This window comes from Halichoeres trimaculatus, unplaced genomic scaffold (genome assembly GCF_033239565.1).
Source record: "Halichoeres trimaculatus isolate MK-OKI-2021-1 unplaced genomic scaffold, fHalTri1.1 fHalTri1_scaffold_1, whole genome shotgun sequence".
Taxonomy (NCBI): domain Eukaryota; kingdom Metazoa; phylum Chordata; class Actinopteri; order Labriformes; family Labridae; genus Halichoeres; species Halichoeres trimaculatus.
Window position 1 is genome coordinate 14,102,110 of NW_027437179.1, and position 14,302 is coordinate 14,116,411.

General features: G+C 39.9%; 1 protein-coding gene across 1 annotated transcript in view; it reads right to left on the reverse strand.

Annotated features, from left to right (window-relative positions):
• LOC141789193 (semaphorin-3D) overlaps positions 1 to 14,302 on the reverse strand; it is a 142,616-nt gene that overhangs the window by 82,117 nt on the left and 46,197 nt on the right. Inside the window, exon 2 of the mRNA XM_074668538.1 lies at positions 2,214 to 2,455. Within this exon, the coding sequence (XP_074524639.1) occupies positions 2,214 to 2,376 (163 nt within the window). The 5' untranslated portion in view covers positions 2,377 to 2,455. The remainder of the gene's footprint in view (positions 1 to 2,213; positions 2,456 to 14,302) is intronic.

A 14,302-nucleotide genomic window follows, 5' to 3' on the forward strand; every position in this document is an offset into this window, starting at 1 on the left:
ATGAAATGTACAGACGTAAGGTCTTGTCGGGTGGCGCTAAAGACGTGCATGGGCAAATAAGCAGGATACATGTAAATGGTGCAAATTTGTGACACATTTAATGCTCTACTCGCTTCAAAGCATCCTGTGACATATGACAGAAAAGACCAGTGGGGGTTCATTTGTCCTTAGAACAGCACAAATTACGTGTATGTTCTCCTAACTTAGCACTGCTCCAACTAGCATAGCCAGCTCCACATTATACTGTAGCCAAGATCAAACTTGTTTGATATAAACTCCCAATATTTGTGTATCCAAAATGAAATGAGTTGTTCACGCAAAAAAGGACACTCAAAACATTTTGCTGTTGTGTATGCACAAGTTAAGCATACATTCCCATTCTGTGTGAACCCAACATAAGACATCACTGTCAACAAAAGCTCCAGGCCTTAGCAAACTTTACACTAAAGCCATGTTTCCAACAAGCAGACTAGTTCTGTTGGTCTCTGTATGGCACGCATTTTGTGGGGTTTCCACTGACTTATCTCAGGACAGATCCCCAAATAACTGAGATGAGACACCCCACATTTTGGGACCCTTTCGTATGGGTGCCAGACTGAGCCGATCCACTCTTGGAAGGTGGAGCAACAACACTGCAGACTGTTGATTGGTCCAAAGAATCATCACTTACCCTGACAGCAGCTGCATTTCTCCTGGCGGCACTCAGTCTTCTCTAAAACAAAGCTTGATTGCACTTTGTATCAAGGACAAAATGCTGCATGTCCTCCATCCATGCTCTTTGTGAACTGTGTTGCATTTTTCTTCCTCATTGGATTTACTAGCGGGGTAAACTGTGTCGCGCTGCTATGGCGCTATTATTCAACAGCTGCAACTTTCGGCCTGCGGCTCACACGCCGCCTATCATGAGAGGGAACAGTTTTGCTGTGGAAATGCAAACGGGATCAAGCTTAACTGTACCAAACCGTGCCAAACCGTACTGAACCGAACCGGACTGCTAGGTGGAAACGCGGCTTGAGTCTTTTTTGAAGCAGGCAGGCTCAGCCATGTGTCAAAAAACTGGTTAAGCTTTATGGTAAAACCCCTGATTTCCTCTCTGAATCACATGTTTGAATCAGGGATAAATCAGCTCAGTTTCCAGCTCATTCTTACATAAAGAGCAGATTTTCTGCTTTCCCATATTGAACTTTTAGATATAAAGTAACTTTTCTGGATGTTCATACTAAACATCTGCAGGTATTCTGCACTTCTGAACCTCTAAATATTCTCATTATGTAGAAATGCCTGAAGCCATCTGTAAACTGCCCAAAACATTTTTTCTATAACAAAAAAATAAAAAATAAAGACACAAGATCTTCCCAAGACTCGCTGAAATAATGAGGTCATGGTATAGACCTCTCCTAACTGGTTTATGACAACTTGGAGGGGTGGGCCTCAAACACCAAGGTCCACTTATAGCTCCACTACCAACAGGCCTCCAGAGGGCTGGCCATTCAGAGGGAAGTGGGTTTGTGAAACAGGGGAGTCTTAAAGAGACAGCAGCTAGCATTGCTTTTCAGAGAGAGGCTGAAAAACGGTTTTGTCAAACACCAGTGTGAGGAAAATAGAGATTTTTTTGGGCTGTAAATCCTACAAAGCTACTTCAGGGACACCTAAAGAACATTATAAAGACTAAAGAGAGCAGTATACCTGTCTTGTATGACATGCTGCTTGTCCATTAAAGGTCTCCTGGAAAATATGTGACCACAAGAAGCACTTAAGCATAAGGTCTTCAGAGTGAGTTTTGTTTACTTGTTTGTCATTGTCTCATGAAGCTATGGTAATGCAAGCAAGCAATCATTAAGATAAAGAATGAGAGCTTTGACTAAATAGCAAAACAGTCAACATGATTTCGTGCTTCGAGGATGAAAACAATGATGGGAAATAGTTGATAATAACTTTGTTTTGATGCTCAGTTCTCACACTTAGACAAACATGTTTTCTGCATTATTCCATCAAACACACTTTTCAGAAACATCCAACCTCAAAGTCTTCTAATGAACTCACTATGACCCAGATTAGTTGAACTGTCTGAAAACAGGTCGGACTGTTTTGAGGGAAAACTCAAATTAATCCCAAACTGTGAAGATCTGACACCAGGAACTTGGAGTCCTGAATGATGAAACACAGATCTACTTGTGTAGTGCAGCGTGTTCCTCTCTTGATGCGTTTCCTACCTGAGTGTGAGAGCTGCAGTCGGGGCCCAGTTTGGCTCCAGGTTCTGGCATCTGGACTCGGGCTGGAGCGTGCAGGCTGGAGCCAAAGCAGGAACACCAGCAGGATCTGAAGAGTCTTTCCTCCTCCTGGTGTCTGCAGGGCGGCTGCAGATACAGCTGACATCTCTGGCTGATCTTCACTGATGTGGAGAGATGGATGGAAGAAGGTGAAACAAACCGGTCACATCACACTCAGGCTGCAGCTGGAGGGTGGACAAATGAGAGAGAGAGAGAAAGAGGTTTATAGATTTATGAATAAGTATCTCAATAATTATCTGTCAGTTTTAGCAAATGTTCATGTTTCCAGTCAAAGTCTCCTCTTTACTTTTCCTCTGGTGCAGACACCAGATTCCTTTTGTGGGTTAAATTTCGTACACATGTTCGTGTCCACATTTGTGCGGTTTTAATAACTTCCAACATCCCTAATCTTTTTAACACAGGGGTTTATTGGCAGTAAATGTGTTTTACATCTTGATAACTTTTCCATCCCTCCGCAGACCACATGAAAGTCTTTTAAGAACGGCACAAGGGGACAAATTGATGGTGAATGGTTAAAATCCTGACATTAACATACCAGACCAGGAACACACAGCCCCCAGCAATTCAAGACGTCCAATTAACACCGAGCTTCAAGCACCAAACACTGCAGCAGACTCTTTTCTCTAATGAGCAAACACAAGCCTTTTAACTCAAACCAAACTCTGCAGCGCTCAACTTTTCTGGAACAATCTGTGAACATTATCACCATCATATTTACACAAGAAGAAGAGCTGTCTAAGAGCACAATATGACCTACTGGTGATGTGTTTCAAAGAAAGGGAGTGGCAACAGATTCCAGTAAATAAATCCAGCAGTGGCAAACACAAGTTATTACTGGAATTTAAGATGTTTACTTTCATATTGGAAGAGACTCCAACCACAAGAGCAGCCTCTAAATCTAAGAGACAAACCGAGATGTTTGGCACCACTTACACAATACGCAGAGGTCCCATTAATTACACATTTCTAAACACAGGGAGAGACAGAGAGCAGAGCTCTGTTGATCTGAAGACATCGCGTTAGAAAACAGTCTCAGAGTATTAGCTCTGAGAGTCAGCATTAAAAACAAAAGCAGGCTGTCATGGCTGTAAATCCAGAATTACATCACATAATACAATAAAAGCGATATTTGATACTCATATGACATCAAAACTATTCAGATTGTTAACTTTTTAAAGCAGGACGTTCCCAAAACAAAGGCATGTATCTTGAACACAGAGATAATTTGATTTACGTTTCAAACAGGACCAATATGTTTTCAGGAGATGTGACGTAAACAATCCCAAATTAAAGTCTAATTCAATCACTTCACATTTACAGAATAAACAAAACAAAGATTCAAGCTTTGCTTTTTAGACGTATTCTCATTTTCCCTCTGCACTTTGGACGTGTCCTCAGCGAGCTGGTAGACACCTGAATAAATCTGAAGTCTTGTGAACTTTACATGCAGCCAGAGCTGGGTGGCTGTGCTAATGTGGGAATGTTGCTCACGGGGGGGAAATGGGTCAATTCATCATTTTGTAGCGTTTACTTCTATGGCAGCTCGCCAGTTTTAAAAGTTTCATTTGAGAAACGCAAGAAGAAGGAAGCTGTTGAGAGAGGAAAGACAGGGAGCGTGTTAGCTCGCTACGCTGCTGACTGCAGACTGAGAGTCAGGAAGACAAAGTAGAATAATGGATGGATTATAAGAGAAAGGGGCATTTTAAACTACTCTCAAACCCTTACGAGGTGCCCCCCCATGCTCTTAAATATCCCTCCTTAGAGTTAGTCAGCACCTCTTATATTGAGAGCTATGTTTCTGTAGATGTGAATCGGTGCTGTTGTTAATCTACCTTCATCTAAGAGAAGTTCTGTTGTTATTGTTTAGCATTTCAGTCCATGAAGTCTTAAACGTTGCATAGCATGTGTTTTATACGTTCAGCATTTCAGCATAGGGCTGGGACCATATACTATTTTCGCGATATGCTATTTTGATTTTTGGGGTGCTGTTTCGATTTAAATTGTGATTCTGATTTATGATTTTGATTTTTTAACACCAGACCATGTGAAAATGTTAAATGATGATAATAATGTCAAACTATTTCAGGAGCCATATTTTCCCATAAAATGCACATCACGTGAGTCAGAAAGAAACATTTCACCCTCTGCTGAAGAAAAGTGGCAACTTTTTTCTAATCGAAATGAGGAATTTGAATTTGAAAAAAAAAATTGAATAAGAATTCCAATTTTGTTATTGTCAAAAAAAAAATCTCGGTATATTGATTTTTCGATTCTTTCTCCCACCCCTAGTAGCTGCTGAGCACTGGCCTGTAGTCAAGCATTCTTTTGCTGTCATTGAACCAAGGCTGAGACTTTCACACGTTCATTACAGAAAAACATGTTGCTTTAAACAAAATGTGCATTTTTATCTCAGTTTGTTGTTGGACTCTAGACAACAGAAAGTTTCTCAGTGCACAAGTTCTCCTGGAATAACAATCCTAGTGATGCACAAGGCGACGCCCCCCAATGTGGAAAGTGCCCCAGTAACACCAGGCTGACAACAAACAATCAATACAGAGGAGATGGAGAGATGGAGGAGGCAGGGTTGCTTGGCCCTCGGTGGATGAAAAAATATAAGTTGACACACACACAAAAAAAGATAAATTCCAATGAAAGTGGAGAAAAGAGCACTGTTGATTGCAAATTAAGCACTTTGTCGTATCACCGGAGCAGTTCTGGTCTCCAGTATCACCTCATTGCTCAATATGTTGCAGCCATAGACTGTAGCAGTGAGCACAGTCGCCAGAGCAAGTTGGAACACAGTGTCACCAACCCACACTCAAGTTTACAAAAAAAACTTAAATGTTAACTCTCCTTAAACTGCATTAAAATGTATATCTAATACAAAATAAACATGATTTTGCTGTTTCAGCTTATTCATTTATTCATTCATCTACCACAATCTATTTTTATGTTCACATTTGATTAAAATATAATTAATTGTGACTAATTAATCACAGATCCACTAATCAATTAGTGTCTTTTCTTTTTTTAATCGAGCACCACATTTACTTTAAACATCCCTTGACGTACTTTTTGTAGTTGACAATTTCACTCAGTTGGTTTAACGCACTGACAAAAAGTTTTACCACTGACTATCTGCAGAAATTGATTGAACGGCTACATTTAGACTCTGTCTCTTTTCTGTTTCTCTGTTCAAACATATTTATTATCTTTAATGCATTTCTTATATACTGCAGCTTGAGTGATTGCTTCAAAGTGATGAAAGGTACAATATGAGAAGACAGGAGCATTTTTTCCTACTAGTACCCTCACAAGTCAACCATTCAGGTTTTCAGATGATCAGTTTTATCAGGTATAACTCCTAAACATTAGCAACCAGAGGGTGCCATCAAGAGTCTCACAGTACCTGAGTCCTCAAACTTTATTTTATCTTTTAAAACTTCTCCCTGTGGAGATGCTATAGCGTAGTGGTCCAGGTCATGTGCCCTATGAGGCTGTTTCCTGCTCCATCTGTTTTCCTGTCATCACTAAACAAAGGCAGAAAAACCTGAGAAAATAACCTAAAACAGAACAAAACTTCCTTTTAGATCATTTTGACCCTATTGTTAACATGCCCGGGTGCAATGAGCCAGCTACTGTAGGAAAATTACTTGGAGAAATGAGTCAGAGCAACGAATTTAACTGTTATTTTACCCTTGGTGGCCAATTCTTCAGAATTATGCCCTGAATGTGATCTCTGACACACTGTTTTTGTTATTTAACTGGTTTAAAACCAGAGAAAATTGGTCCTGGACACCCAGACAAGATTTCACACAATTTTCCATCACATTTCAACAATGAAAATCTGGTTTGTACTCTCTAGGAAGACAAAAAATACTAATTCTTTCCACTGTTATTTAAGCCAAACCATGAAATTAATCCAGGTGGCATGGAGAAAAGGACAACAGTAATCTGCTGGGATGTCATCCAAAGCTGCTGGAGGATTCAACCTCTTTATCACATTAAAATTCATCACAATCTGTCACAGTGGCTGACCGGTTAGCGTCCTGTCAGCAGGTTTTAAAGAGCTCAACAGGTCAGAGAGACGCTTGCTGAGAGAGGAAAGACAGTCAGAGAGGTTGAACTCTGCTGCTGCTCCACTTTTTAATCCAGCCTCTGAAACACTTAGACTGAGTCTGTCTCAATGTGGAAAACTCAGACAAGCATCCAAACATCTCTTTAACAGTTTGGAGTTCAACACCAGGAGAATGATGACTAGAAAGCATTTTGTTTTCCAACCAAGCAGACTCTCCGACTCCCACCCACTTCATTTCTTCTATAAACATCAGTAACGGCTCATTTTATTCTCTTATTTTATCCAAACTCAACAGCCTGATCTTCAAAAGACACAATGTTCTGCTTTCTTTATTTATCATCTCTGAGCCCTGATGCTCCTAACAGACTCCAAAACAACAGGGTATGACTCAAGACTTAATCACAACCTTTAAAACCCAAAACCTTTCATCCACCACATGTTCGCCCTCCGGATCACCCCTTCAAATTAAAAGCACTGCCTTTTAATCCCTTATGACACATTTCACTCTGTAATTCTCTTTTTTTTGTTTCCTAATCTCTGAAAATAACTTCCAGACAAAACAAACCCAGTCTTCACCCACAGATCCTAGTGTCCTCTGTGGCTGTGACTATAATTTCTCTCTATGACAAACACTCTTCACACTGTTTGCTTTTGTATAACAGAGGAAAGAAAATCGAAGTGATAAATTCATGGTATTATGTCAGGCTGAGAAAGAGGAGAGAAGAGGAAAGAGATGAAAATAAATGCAAACACGAGTTTAATAAGACAGCACCTTCTGAGCATGTGCAGTAAAGAGTAAATAATTTGAAAACACATCATAAACTCCTCTAAAAACAGCCGTAAACCTTTCACTGTCACAGTGTTGTATAAAATAATCCAGGCAGTGAAAACAGTTATTTGTGTGAAAACAAGTAAGCACTCTTTTCCCAGTTTAGAAGCTGAATCCTTAAAACTGCATCTTATTTAAAGTCATCTGAACTCAAGAGTAACCAGTGAATCAGGAGTGGGAGGACAGACTACATGACACAATTTTAGACCAATCTGGCAGAGGCAGAGCCAGTGTTGCCAACTCCTTAGTAAGAAAAGTAGCTATTGGCTGAGCTTGAAGTTGCTACAAGTTGCTAAATGATGTTGTCACTTAATTTGCAAATTTTGCCATGAGTGTGTTATCATAATGGATGCTTTGGAGAGGATTAAAGTAAGGGGTGAGACAAAGGGAGTGGAAAAAACACCCAAAATATGTTTGTAACTACGAATGAAGTTAAGGTGTGTGTGTGCTCTGGGATGAGGGATGCAACCAAGGCAGCACCTAGGGATGGGTACCGAATTAGGCACCTTTATAGGTACCGACTGAATTCTGTCAAAAGTTCTGGATACCGATTCACGTAAACCCAAGAGGTACCATGTTTAGGTACCTAAATGTGTCCTTATGACTGTGAAGGAGTGGAAGAGTAGGTGATTTTCCACGATGGACATAAACACAGCAATGCAAGGTTATATATTAAAGAATAAATATGTTAGATTGAAAAATGTTGTATTTTATTATTCAACAAATTGATATTTTTTTACCACATAAACAGAAAAAAGTACTGAAAATAGATACCATTGAGTACCAGGTATTGCCAGGTACCGGGAATCAGTACCAAATTGTTTGAAATATGAAAGGTACCCATCCCTTGCAGCACCTACTAATTATTTCAGAAATCAGAAATATTTCATTGATCCCTAAGGGGAAATTACATTTGAGTTACATCCCTTCTGAGACATATAAAACACACAGTGACATGAGGGATACAGGATTGGAAGAACTGTGGAAGCAGCCAGTGTGTCCAGCGCCCCGTTAAAACAGATATGAAATGAAAACATGAGAGAGAAGAGAGGTGAAAATTTCCAGACTATGCCCCGAAGGGCATGTTTAGTAGTGTAAGAATATGCAATACATGCTTTCATGTCCCCAAAAACACCAGAAAAATCTAGATTTGTTACAAGTCGGCATCACTCTGTAGAGTTTCTGGACTCTGGCTCCCAACTCCGAAAACCCCCTTCCCTCGGGTTGGCCAGCCCTCAGACCTTGGTGTTTGAGGCCTGTCCTCCAAAGTACCATGAACCACACAAAAAATCCTTGATAGTTTGAAAATCTACATGTTTAGTCAGAGCATCCAGCACTATTACTTTGTATTAGGAATGTTTGATACCACTTTTTTCAGACCAATACCAGTGCAAGTACTCCCTCTCCCTTGAGTTCTGATACTACTAGTATTTTTGATACCTAAAATTTGAATTCTCAGTGATATATCATTTTGATCCAAAATAAAAGACAAGCAACTCTCTCTGAGTTTACGATTTATTTCTGATATTTAAAAAAAAAAAAAATTAAAAGTGAAAAATAAAATTAACAACCGTCAGAGTTTAAGTATTTTCAAAATGATCTGAAGTGCTTAATAAAACAGATGAACTGTTAGCTCTCTCTGGTTCATTCATGTTGTCTGAACAGAACCTGGTGCACATGTGCCATGGTGTTAAACTGCAGCAAGTAGCGCCAACTGCTGGCAAGGACTTACTTAATGTAACATTTTTACCTTGAGTATCAGTAGCCTTTACAAGTGCCAATACCTTGAAAAAAGGCTGGTAATGGCCGACATGCGATACCAACACCAGTACTCGCCCATCCCTGCTTTATACCCAACTTTAAAATATGTGAAAGCAAGAACACTCATGTTTTAAGGAAAAGTAAAGCCACAAACTGCAAATCCTCTGTAGACCAGACCGTCTCATGTGGTTTCCGCCTCAGAGGTTTTGAGCAGACCACAAAGACTGGCTCCTTCATTTGATGCTACCTCCAGATTGTGGGTTTCACTCTTGACTTAAGGAAATGAGCTCTTCAGAGCTGTCAGCATGGAGACTGATGTGGAGCAAACTGTCCCTTCCTTTCTGCTCATCTGACAAACTCAGTGTGTGTGTGTGTGTGTGTGTGTGTGTGTGTGTGTGTGTGTGTGTGTGTGTGTGTCTGTGTCTGTGTCTGTGTCTGTGTGTGTGTTTCAAAAAGAGACCAAGGAGACAGGGAGGAGAAGAGTTGACTGCACTGTTTTACAGTAGCGTACCTGTTTTAAAACATATTTATGCTATACTTTTAATCATAAGACTTGTTTTTATCTGTTTCAGTACATTTTACACCTGAATCTGTTGTAATTATTTATTTATTTAACTTTTATGTCAGATTTCTCCTAATTGTTGTCTTTAATGGTCTTAGATTATTTTTGCCTTATCGCTTTAATCTCTAAAATAAAAATAAATGGTGATGAAAAATAATGTAAGGATAAAAAAACACAAAGTGGTGCAATATTGAAATATCTGTAAATAAACAGTGTGTGTATTTTTGTGTGTGTTTGTGTGTTTGATTTGTCCCGAGGAAACTGTCGACAAGTGTTTGAAAATAAACCCCCAAAGGAAACTCATGGTTTGTTTTCTCTGTCTGTTGGTTTGATTTAAACACAGACTCACACACACACACACACCACACACAGTCAGAGCAACACACACAAATAAACCTGAGATACACAAACAAACCAACACAAAGCAAACCGGATGCTAACACTTTTGGAGACTAAAAATAGTTTGTTTCAGGGCGTGTTGGGTCAGCAGCAGGTCACATAGAAACATACAGAAGTCCTGTACAACTTTCCATCTGTTCAGTCCATCAAAGAGACGCTTCAAGCCTTTAAGATGTGAGAGCGTTCAGTTTTTAAGCCGTGAGACTCTCAGATTTCTCGGGCACAGGTGTGATGATATGATTGAGTAAAACGGTTCCCATGACCATCAGCTCGTATATCTTTATTTTCTCTTCCTGTTGCACCGCAGGGGTTCGGACTACACAATGAGTAAACAAAACATAACAACTGTGTCACATCCAGGTTTTCAGCCACGTCTGGACCGCTGCCATTGTACATGATGAGATGTGGTTTGACTGAATGATGCATTCTTCAGAAAACTTCCTGTGCTGTTTGTCGTAGACTTTAAGTAGCTGGGTTGATGCAGAGAAAGACGAGGTGTGATGGAAACATTTGAAGGAAAATCCAGAGAAGGAGGAAACACGTCAAATCATCAGATAAGAGACGGACTCAGACAGGGAAAGAGACGCTGTATCACACTGACCCTGTGACCCACATCCTCCATCACTGCACTCCTGAAATAGACTGTTTTACTCTGAAATGTCAACTCTTTGTGTGCAGCTTCCTCTCCCGGTGTAGGGAGATGTTTGTTTGAATAAGGCATGAATTAAAAGTACAAAATTGAGTTCCTGAATATAAAAAAATATGTCACGAACATTTCAAGCTTCAAAAGAAGAAAAGAACAAAGACTCAACTTTTGTTTTTACAGTTTGTGGCTGGATGACTTTCTCACTGCAGACATGCTAAACCTCTTATACTGACTGAACGCACTTGATGTGCAGGTTTCTTTAATTTACTGTCCCAACTTCAACGCAAAACTGTTCAAAACATCTTCTTACTGGATTTTTATGCTGCAAACATCACAAATCTTTAAGAACGAGTAACAATATGTGATCTGCAACAAACAATATACTCGTCATGCACGTTCAAAAATGTGCAAACTCTTAAACACATATACACGAGTGGTTATATGCAACACATGAAAATGATGGGATCCAAGGGGACAGAACAGCTTGTCAACAACAAAGGTGCTCTTGACCTTTAAGGTGCTCAGTGGAACAGTTCTTCATCCACAGGAGATTGACATTCATGTCGCCCCTGTCCCTCCCCCTCTGGACAAAGACTGCATCATCCAGGATCACTATTTTTGGTTAAGATCCTATCCCATCATGCTCTTGTTGAACTTTCAAGAAGAAAATGAACAACACAGCAGCCACAGCCGTCGTGTGTTCCGCTTAATTAGCCGACTATGAAAGTCAAATTAGCTGGTCTAGCATCTCAAGCATGATACATTTCCATTTTCAAAATATGCTCATCACTCCGTTGCAAATACAAATAACATAATACATCCAACTTAAATCCAAAGAGGGTGTGAGGGGTTTCAAAGTGAAACTTGAAAAAGTCTTGCCTGATCGTAATCCACACTTTAAAATGAGATTATCAGTGCCAATAAAGGTTGTTCTGAAATCCTTCTTCTTAGCTTTCCGATCATGTCAAGCAGCACCGGATTGATTTACAACACATCTAAGTCTCTATGACAACACCACTCTGGCTGACGAAGCTTAGTAGTAAGAAGATTTCCACCAGTCTTTTTCTCTGCTGAAAACAATTTAATGAATCTAAATCTAAATCTATATCTAATGGATTCAATTTTGTAGTGATGATGAACACAGGAGCCTAACTGTCAGACAGAAAAAGGACAAAAGAGCAGAAGAAAGATAAACAGGAGAGTGATAGAGCACAAGCTAAAGGCTAAAATACAGGTTAAGTTGTTTGTCATAATGTTTATTCCAACCCATTCTTTACCTCATCAAGCTGTATCAGGTCAAGAGTTGTCTTAAAAAAGAAAAAAACAAACATACATCTTGTTAAAAGTTGTGTCTTCACGACAGTGTGCGTGAGACTCCAGGCCAGAAGGTGGCGAGGCAGTCCAATCAAAACAGATCCTCCTTATAGCATCTTTAAGTGGACTTTTTTCCCCGCCAGCCCTCTAAAAAGTTGCTCAGGTTGAGCAGAGTTACTCTGTTTTATGAGAAATGTTTATTTCATGGAAATGTTTTACAGTTAACTTGAGCCAAACAACCAAAACCCAGATGTGCCATAACACCAACAAAAATGAGGTGAATTTTTCCAACAGAGAAAATTTTATGAATATGAAACTTTTTTTTTCTTTTTTTTTCTTTTTTTTGGAGGGGGGGGGGGGGGGGGGGGGGGGGGGGGGGTAAAGCCTGGAAATATCTAACAGTTCATGGGTCCTATAAAAAAGTTAAGTGCTTACACGCAGGATAAGTGCTGCAGGAGCAGATGCACGATACGATGCACCGCCTGCTCCACTGTCTGCACTTTTGACCTGCTCTGTAAAATCAGAGCCTCTGAATACTTTAAATGCTTTCTCTGACCCCCGTCTCCCTAGAGGGCATCAGAGAATAAAACTCGGTACTTCACACTCCTGCTCGAGGGATTAGGTGATTTCTTTGTGTTTACAGGAGACAAGGTGAAAATGAAGCAGCACACACGAGGGAGAGCTGAAAAATCTCACTTTAACAACCAGCTGATTTATCAGCAGAGGACGGCAACCTGATCCCGCTCCGTCCAGCTCTGAGTCTTTCACCTTTTATTGTTTAATCTGTCTCCATTATGACTTCACATTTTATTATTTTGTCATCTTTCTGTGTCCTCCCCACTCCTCCATATTTAATCCTCAACCAATCTCTCTCCCCTTCTCTTAGTCTTCATTTCTCGTGTCCGTCAGCCTGAGGAGGCGACAGCTTTACAGCGTTTCTCTGCCAGCGCTCTAATCCTCTAAATGATCGTATAACTCTCCTCCATCTATCTGTCCCTCTTTACTGATCCCTCATCGTCTTATTGCTTTGACTTCACATTGAGCTTTGTCTATCTGACTTCATTAAACATTTTTTCCTTCTTTCGTGCAGCACTGTGTGTTTTGGTCCTTCCTCCTAATCTTCCTCAATTTAACCTCCTGAACCTCCAACTGTCTCCAACTGTACACACCCTGTCTTCTCTTTACACGCGTCTTTCTGTCCCTGATGCATCAGATTACTCAGTGAGTTATCCTTCACACACCCTGAAAATTAGGGGAAATACAGGTGTGGTCATAAAAATGTGTCTGAGTGATTTACTCACCCTGCCTAACAAGGTACTGCCCAGAATTTTTACAAGGTTGAAGAAAAGGGACTTTTTAAAAAACTTTTTGGGGACTTTTTGTTGACTGAATGAGTGGTGTGAAAGTAAGTTTTTCAGTACATCAATCTTTTCCAAAAATGTTGTCACAGACTTTGTTGATTGCAGTGAATCCAATGCCCAAAACTGGAGGTATTTCACCGGGATGAAGACACCTTTTCCCATAAGCACCATCACCCAATAAAAAAACCTGTGTTAACATTTGTTGAAATAAAAGGAGAGCAGATTTTTTTAGCTCTACTTTCTGTGTTCAAGACATTTCCCAGGGTGCAAAGCGACAAGGTTCTGTGTTTATTTATAGTTATGTAGAACAATTGTGTGAAATGTGACAACCAAACTTTGTAAATTCAGTTTGTAGCCTAGTTTATAGTCCAGAAGGTGAGCAGACTTTCTGTTTAGTGTTACTCACAGCCTGAGCTCTGAGATATTTCTGTAACATAACCAGGATTCATGTGAGTGAATCCTGGTTATGTCCTACCAGAGCTCATCTACCAACTCCAACCTCACCAAGCAGAGCTAACGTAACCTCACTCTTCATTTTATTGATAGACTCTCAAGTTTGAACAGACCACTGCAGAATAACTGCTGACTGTGGGTTGGGATGAACATTATCACAAACAGCTTAGCCTATGTTTAAGCTCATGCTCTATTACTCTCCTTTTTAGCTTTCTTCTGCTCGAACGTCATTCTTCTTTTTGATTTTTGAGCTCCAGCATCCACCATTACTATGAAACAAATTCAAGAATTCCTTTTAGAAAAACTCCAGATGTTGCTTCTTACTTGGTTCACTCTCTTTTCACTGTTAAACTTTGCCAGCCAGCATGGCGTCATCTAAATAACTTTGGGTCTACATGCCGGCTCCATAAAAATCTGTCCTGACCATGGGTTCTGAAACATAGCATTTAGAATTTTTTTTTTTCACTTGTTATCTCATATTCAATAATGGATTATGAGCAGGCAAATGTACAAAGATGAGAACATTTCAAGACCACAGGGACTCCAATTTACATTTCTTAAATTAACCAATTTGGACCCAAAATAAAATCACCAGTCAAATTTTTGAA